Below are 8,376 nucleotides of genomic sequence, written 5' to 3'. Positions count from 1 at the left end.
ACATGACTTCAGCTTTATTTTTGTCCAAGATCACCTCAACCCTTTGTTTCAACCAGGTTTTGTTGCCCCAGGCCAACACTTCATCAGTGGGTGCTTGAAGAGAGGATGTTCTCTAGACAAGAAACCACAACTATACTCTAAAATTTTTTGGTTAGTATTTTTAAGGGTCTGATGGAGTGGATTATGCATTTGCCTCATCTGGAAACACTGGCCTTTACAGTAAACCCTACCTTGCTTAATCGTTGAAGGGGCCTACATGTTCTGTACTTATGAATCCCTGCCCTATATGATAGGAATGGACCAAAGGTGATAGTAGCCCAGTACGGTTTTCATGAAATAGAGCATCACAAAAGCTGAACTAAACACCCCTTCCAAAGACAGAAGAGTGTACAATATATTTTGTTACTTTTATCTCCAAAGTTTACCTATATATTAACCACTAGTGTATCATGTATTTAGGGACACAGACACATGCTGTATTTGATAAATATCATCACACTCTTTTTGTCATGTTTCAAATCTCTGTGTAGCTCTCCTCCATGACAAATCAGGTGGGCTATGCAGAAACCACTAGAAGAGATATTTGGTCATCTAGCACTTAAGGTCTAGGGGAATGATATTCAATTATGATAACATCTGTATGCTCTCAATAAAAGTGGATGTACTAGTTACTAAGTTAATTATGTAACTCCTTTAAGTATACCAGTTGACTCAAGATTAACCGGTGTCAGACTTTATTAAATATAGAAATAATATTAGGAAAAAACTGTAAAAGTATTAAACTGAGAAAATAATTCTAAAACTACTGGCATATCTAGCTTGATGTCTAGACAACTGCTTAGAGATGCACTGTGTGTCCTGGTGGTTAGGAAACTGAATTTACTGGTTTCATGATGGTGCTGATTGTATGTTTCTCAGGCTTTCGTCTGATTTAATTAGCTGAATATTACAGTAGTAGGAGCACTTTGTACTATTTTATTAATTATTAACAGTGGAATAGTCTCATTTAAATATTGGGAAGTATTTTATGCAAACCTGAGTCAAAACTTTTGTGTTGACTTGAGAGTGTTTTTAAGTCAAATCAGTGACTTTAAAGAGAAAACAATTTACAGGATGAACAGCATAAAATGAGGTAGTAATCTATTTATTGTGAAAATATTTAAGAGAGATACTTTATAAATTATAAATAATAACATAAAAACTAGAAAAAATCCTAGATAACCAAAGTTAACCAGAAAGTAACAATCATTTCCCAGCTGAGAGAAAATCAGAAGGAAGAAACTTTGGACAGAGTGTCAGCTTATGCTTGAGCAAAGAGATGTTCCCGGGGCAAGGAGACCACAGCAGGCCTTCTACACACTGGGTGCTGCCATGATAAGGTCTGACGTGGTCCACAGGCATCATCCATTCTCCTGAAATTGCCACAAGGAACTTCTGAGGACATTTCAGCCTTAGGAATTTTTAACAATTGTTAATTCAATGTGCTTGTTAAATTGTTCAACAGTGAAAAGTACACTATATGTTTTTTAATCATTTTTGCATTCTACACTCATTTACTTTTGACTACTATGTGCCCCAAAGCTGGATACTAGTCTTAGTATCTTTGTCTTGTTAATATCCCTCTAACTGGTGTCATGATTAAGAGAATGTACAATTTTTAAATTTTTCTGCTAGGATTTATTCAAGATTTTTCTACTCATTCTTCATGACAGTTTCATAATCACCTTAATATTTTGCCCATTTGACTTTTTTCATTACAACCTTTGCATTAGCTACTCATCAGGGACTCATCCTAGCATAGGTAATAATTTACATTGTCAAATATAATAGCCATTTTCAGTTTTCATCCTGTTTTGCAGCCAATTTTCAAAATTATAGCAGTGACTTCACCACATATCAGGATGAATTTGGGTCTGCATCAGATAATTTTGGTTAGTTTAATTCAGATATGAAAGTTGAACACACATAATTTTTAAAATTGAAGTATTATTGATATATGATCTTATATTGGTTTCAAGTATAAAACACAGTGGTTGAACAGTTACACATAGTATTAAATCCTCATCCCCACTAATGTGGTTGCTTTCTGTCAACATAGAAAGATGTTACAGACCCATTGACTGTATTCTTCATGTTGTATTACTATCCCTTTGATCAACGTACATTATGATTGAGATTTTTTATACTCTTTATCCCCCTCATCCTCCCAATCCATCCACGCCAATTGCTCTCCCATGGTAACCAGTAGTCACTTCTCAGTGTTTCTGAGTCTGCTGTTCATTCTGTTTTGCTTTGCTTAACAAAAGAAGTTAAGGCATATGGTATTTATTTGACTCTATTAACACATATTTTATAAATTTATTTATTTATTAACTACTATTGACCCATGAATCATTTGAGGATTTGTGCTTTCTCAAGTATTATGAACCATGTTTTAAATATCATCTCTAAAAATGAACTTTTGTCTATTTAATTAATCTCAGTGAACTGACTAAAATATCTGCAGAAAACAAGGTATTGAAGAGCCTTTTGCATTTCAGAAAGGTGAAATTACTAGTCTCCTGGGGCTTCCCAGGGGTACAAATAAAACATTGCCTTTCAGGGAGAGATCACCTAGTATAACAGAAGAACCGAAAATATGTTATCTCATGTGGCTTAGAGTAATAGTCCTTTCACCTTCAAGAAAGGACTCTCTGGTGTGCCTAATGAAGGAAAACATGTTATCTCATGTGGCTTAGAGTAATAGTCCTTTCACCTTCAAGAAAGGATTCTCTGGTGTGCCTAATGAAGGAAAACATGTTATCTCATGTGGCTTAGAGTAATAGTCCTTTCACCTTCAAGAAAGGACTCTCTGGTGTGCCTAATGAAGGAAATTGAAGAGTATGGTACTGGCCTTTACTAGAGCAAGCCTTTGTGAGAAGTACTGATATGTGGGAGAGAGACCTCATGTCTCAGTCATCAGCATATCTGTGTTTACCCTTCCTGCTCATTCCTTATTTGGACTCTATTTTGATTTTTATACCCCTTTGTACAAAATGGATTTTTTAAAGCGATATAGACAATATTAAATATTTTAGTTTTATTGTTTTTCTTATACCTTGATTCTTTCATTTGATTAATTAATAAGCACTCTTCAAGGTAAAATCTTTGTATATGAGTTCTGCATATTTAATTCAGTAAACCAATTTATACCACATATTTACAGCATATAAGGACATAATTGCTCTCTAACCATTTTGTTGCTAGGACAATCTTATCCCTTTGCAATTGACTACAGGTTTCTGAAGTACGTTGGCAGATATGGACAACCTCACCATCTTCACAGAATTCCTCCTGATGGATGTCTCAAGCTCCCGAGAGCTCCAAATCTTGCAAGGTTTGATATTCTTAGTGATTTATCTGGGTGCCCTGGCTGGAAATCTAGTGACATTTACCATCATTGTTACAGATCCACATCTTCACTTCCCCATGTACTTTTTTATGGGCAATTTATCCCTTATAGATTTTGGATACATCTCAGTTACTGTTCCCAAATCCATCACAAATTCTTTGATGGGTCAGGAAATGATTTCTCTTAGAGCATGTGCTGCTCAGACTTTCCTATTCATTTTCTTTGGATCTGCAGAGTTCTTCTTCCTTGTGGTCATGTCCTATGACCGCTATGTTGCCATCTGTCACCCTCTGCACTATGCGTCCACTGTGAGCCCCAGTTTCTGCACACAGGCGGCATGTGGCTCATGGGCCAGTGGGCTGGTCTATTCTGCTGTCCACACAGGGACCATGTTCAGTCATCCCTTCACTGAGTCCAATGTGATTCACCAGTTTTTCTGTGATGTACCTCAAATTATGAGTATTTCATCCCAGGCTGTGCAATTTTCTGAGTTTGTGGCCCTTGCTTTCAGTGCCTGCATTGTATTACTTGGATTTTTTATTTTATTTGCCTCATATGTTCACATCTTCTCAACTGTGCTGCACATGCATTCTGTGGAAGCCCAGAACAAAGCTTTGTCCACCTGCTCCCCCCAGATAGCTACAATTACTCTGTTTATAATTACAGGATTGTTTGCTTACTTCGGCCCTGTTTCAAACTCACCAAGCATTCAAACCCTTCTCAGAGCTATGTTTTACTCCATGGTGTCCCCCTTAGTCAATCCCATCATCTTTAGCCTGAGGAACAGGGAGATTAAATCTGCTGTGCATAGAATGTTAAAGAAAGCTTTCCAGTTCCATAGAAGAGATTTTGTTTCTTAATCAGAAATTAATGTTGCTCTAATTAATGTGGGAAAATGTATACCAAAATATTAACTTTAATTTTAAAGTTACATATTAGTAGTGTGGTCATTTAATAAAAGAGAGATGGATGTATTAATAAATTTGAAGTAAATCATTTGAACAAAATACCTGTTTGAATAAAATGAGCTAGAATTTCTTGTAGCACTGTCTTTAAACACTAATTGTTATGCAGTATGTAGTGGTATTTTATGTAGTTTCATTCCAATTGTTTCACAACTGAATAAAGATCTAAAATGATAAATTTATTTCCCCACAGGTGCACTGATTTTTTGTAAAGCTGAGATGAAAAATCAGTTCTGTTTTTCTGTAAGATAATCCATACCTGTAGTTTTTCACCTTATCCTTTTATTTCAGTGTATTTCCACATTCCATGGATGAACATAAAGGATGTAATTTTATTAGATACCTATTGAAAATAACAGTTGTATCTGTAAATATGCCAATCATATTCATAAACATGCACCACATAAATCCTTTTTCAGATTGTCCAATTCTCATAGACTTAGCAAAGTGAAAGTTGATAATTAGTACGCATACTAGGAAACCCTGAATAGCTCCTTATAGACATATAAAACAAAGTATCATAAAATAGTTATCATGCAAACATGTAATTGTGATAGTGTTTTAATTAATGCTCAAAAGACATATTTATCATTTATAAGACAAAGAATAAAAGCATGGAGATAAGTTAGTTGAAATCAGTTATTGACCTTCTTGCACATGGAACCTTGTTGCATGTGATGGGGTGAGACACAGGGAAATACAAATTTGGGGCCAGGAGAAGCTAGTCATTATGGTAGGTAGGAGAGAAAATACAGCTTAACACACATTGCATGATCCCTATCAGAGAAAAAATATTTATTGTTTTCTGTAACCTTAAGAACTTTTGAGGAAATTGTATGCATAATTCCTATTTCAGTGTTTAGTTAAACATTTTTATTCCAGCAGAGGGGAGGAACTTTTATTTATAAAAAGACATGATTTCCAGATATACAGTAACCTTGATCTAGCCTAAAATTAAATCTTATATTGAACAAGCTATGGCATGTCATGATCTACAGCCCTAACTGAAAAAACTCAAAGGGAGAACTCCCTACAGTTTAGTTGTTAGATAAGTCAGAATTCATACTCAATATAGCCATCTGTTTTTGTTGTGTGATCCATTCATTCTAATAAATATTACTAAAAATAAATCTCATGTCTGTTTCGTTTAAACCCAAAGCGATTGTTGAAGTTGCTGAGTATAACTGTTTAATTTATTCTTCCTGCAGCATTGCATCTCATAGGACTCGCCACATTTCATTTATTCATACCCTAACCAGTGAATATCTACATTATTCCAACTCACCTACACTAAAGGATTTTGTTAAAAAAGATCTCCTCCCATTTCTGATCCATTCGTATTCCACTATATGATGATTACTGCACATCCTTAGAAAATTGAAAACCCAGTTTTCCAGTTGTCATTTATGTGTTAATAAAGTTTCATCTCAGTTGTATTTCAGAATATTAGAGAATTAGAATTTCTTTTAAATGATGTACATATTGTACTTAAAATATGTAAGGGAGTTATTTTATAAAAATGTAAAGCTTGTTTTGTGCCCATTTTTATGGAATTGTTGAATTTCTGATCATATCAGTGTGATTTGAAAATGTTAGTATATATATTTATTTCTTAATAATATATATATTCCTTTCTCACATTGAAGAAAGAGAAGCAATTCCTATATTTACATTTCTATTTAAGTTGTGGCGTCTTCTCTTTGAAGAAAAATGTTTTATTACAATCAAACTATTTTATCTGAATTATCTGGTTTCAATATTATTAGAGAAATTGTTTTTAACCGAAGAGCATAAACGTATCTAATTTTTTATTTTCGCTAGGATTATACTGTTTACAATTTGATTTTAATTATTCAAACTCCAGCATCTTAGAGCAGAAAGAATGCAGGTGATTATATAAGTGATTTATCTCCTAAGGATGATACAGTTTTATTTGTCATTATCTACAAATTCACTTTTCATTAGATTTTGGAAAACCCTTAATTAAAATATAAATTTACCTCGAATGCATACATTTATTTATGAATATTTTTCTTCATTTTATATATTTACTTCTCCATCAAAATATTAGTCTGGCTACCGAGAGCTACTGAAGAAACATTAATTTTATTTATCTACTTCTTCTTTTAAAGTTGAGTAATACCAGGAATACTCTGGGAAAACTGATTTTACAAATACGAGGTAACATAGTCTTTTTTCAGATAATACTTTGGAATGGAATTCATATATATTAATTGTAAAATTGAAGTACAGAAAGAAATGATATATTTTAATGGTTCTCCATAAAGAAGATCCAAATTTCTGGAAAATAATTGCACATTTGTATATATTTATTCTAACTTGATTTCTTTCTAATTTTAAAGGTACTCTTGAGCACTTTCATTAAGTACATTGAGTTTGGTACAGTGCTAATAGAATCCATTTTTGCATAGTGAAAAATGCATTGTTATATCAAACCTTCCCTCTCCTAAGATGTACCTACTATATGCTTAGCAATTTAGAGTTGGGGAAAGGAACATGATCAGCTTCTCAACTTTTTATTATTCTAAATGTTATCTATTTACTAGCTTCTGTTTAGTCATTAACAGACTTAGAGCAGAAGAAGATAGCAGGTAAAGAAAGATAAAGAAAATTCTAGATGGCTATTTTACTGGTAATTGTCATTCATTCTCTATGTGTGTTATCAATGCACATTTGAAGACCTTTTTCCAATGGTACGCTATTTATTCACATATGCTAGCATACACTTTTATCAGGTTTATTGAGTGATAACTGAAAACCATCATGTGGAATAAACCAAACTGTCCATTGAGAAATGAATACATAAAGAAGAGTGTCATGTGTATAAAATAGAATATTATTCAGCCATAAAAAGAAAGAAATCTTGCCATTTGTGACATCATGGAACTATCTGGAGGATATTATGCAAGCCAGGCACAGAAAGACAAATACCATATGATTTTATTTACTTGTGGAAATGAAAATAAAAACAATACAAAATGAGCAAAGTAGTGGTACATTCATAAACACTGGGTAGTGACTAGTGGTTACCATGTTGGAGGGGTTGGGATGGGGGTTGGGGAGGTTGAGGGAGATAAAGGGGAACAAAAATTCTTAATCATAATGTAATTTGGTGAATCAGACATCTTGTGGATGGTAGTACAGCATGGAGAACACATCTAATGATTCTGTAACACATTCCTGTATGGGAAGATCATAACCGCACTGGTCGGGGTGAGGATTTAATAATATGGGTAACTGTTGAACCACCATGTTGTATACTTGGAACCAATATAAGATTGTATATCGATTACACTTCAGTTCACAAAAAGAAAAGTAACATTGTGTAAGTTTACGGTGCAAACCATGAAAATTTAAAACCGTATATGTGGTGAATGACAACTGCAATAATGTTGCTGAACACATTACCCCACATAATTACAATTTTCTGTTGTGTGACATCTTTTAGAATTTACTCTCAACAACTTTCAATTACATAAGGCAATATGGTTAATTACATACAACATGCTGTACATTATTTTGTAGAAACTTCCTTTCTCCCTCCTCACCGTGGCAACCACTCATCTCTTTCTGACCTTATAGGTTTGCCTTTTCCAGAATACTATAAATATAATCATGAAGTATGTAATCTTCTCTTTAAATTAAACTTTTTATTTTAACATAATTGTAAAATGCACATGTTGTTGTGAAAATTCGCCCTAATGGTAATGTCTTATGAAAATTATAGTGAAATATCAGAAGCAGGATTAGCTTTGATACAGTCAAGGTACAGAACATTTCCATTCACTCAAAGAAACCTCCTGTTTTAACAAGCTACTAATTAAATTGCATACACACATTAACAAAATAGGAATACAGATACATAACAAAAGCAGACCTACAATTACCAGCCATATCCAACTATACATGATTATGTTACTCTACAAGAAGATATGTCAAAGAAATAATCAGTCTTCCCATGTTTTATTCCTTCTGCTACTTCGATAGCTTTTCTTCTTC

General features: G+C 33.6%; 1 protein-coding gene across 1 annotated transcript; it reads left to right on the top strand.

The window, feature by feature from the left end:
- The first annotated feature begins 3,300 nt into the window (after nt 1–3,300).
- Nucleotides 3,301–4,251, top strand: LOC140846038 (olfactory receptor 14I1-like). The gene has a single exon (XM_073221459.1). It carries the CDS (start codon nt 3,301–3,303, stop codon nt 4,249–4,251), a length of 951 nt encoding a protein of 316 aa, XP_073077560.1.
- Nucleotides 4,252–8,376: the final 4,125 nt, after the last annotated feature.

Source organism: Manis javanica, chromosome 14 (assembly GCF_040802235.1).
Source record: "Manis javanica isolate MJ-LG chromosome 14, MJ_LKY, whole genome shotgun sequence".
Lineage (NCBI taxonomy): Eukaryota > Metazoa > Chordata > Mammalia > Pholidota > Manidae > Manis > Manis javanica.
The sequence above is the reverse complement of the archived record's forward strand: the minus strand, read 5'-3'. Positions and strand labels throughout refer to the sequence as shown.

Excerpts from the sequence above, each read along its gene's own strand:
- LOC140846038 (XM_073221459.1), top strand. The coding sequence starts at position 3,301 with ATGGACAACCTCACCATCTTCACAGAATTCCTCCTGATGGATGTCTCA.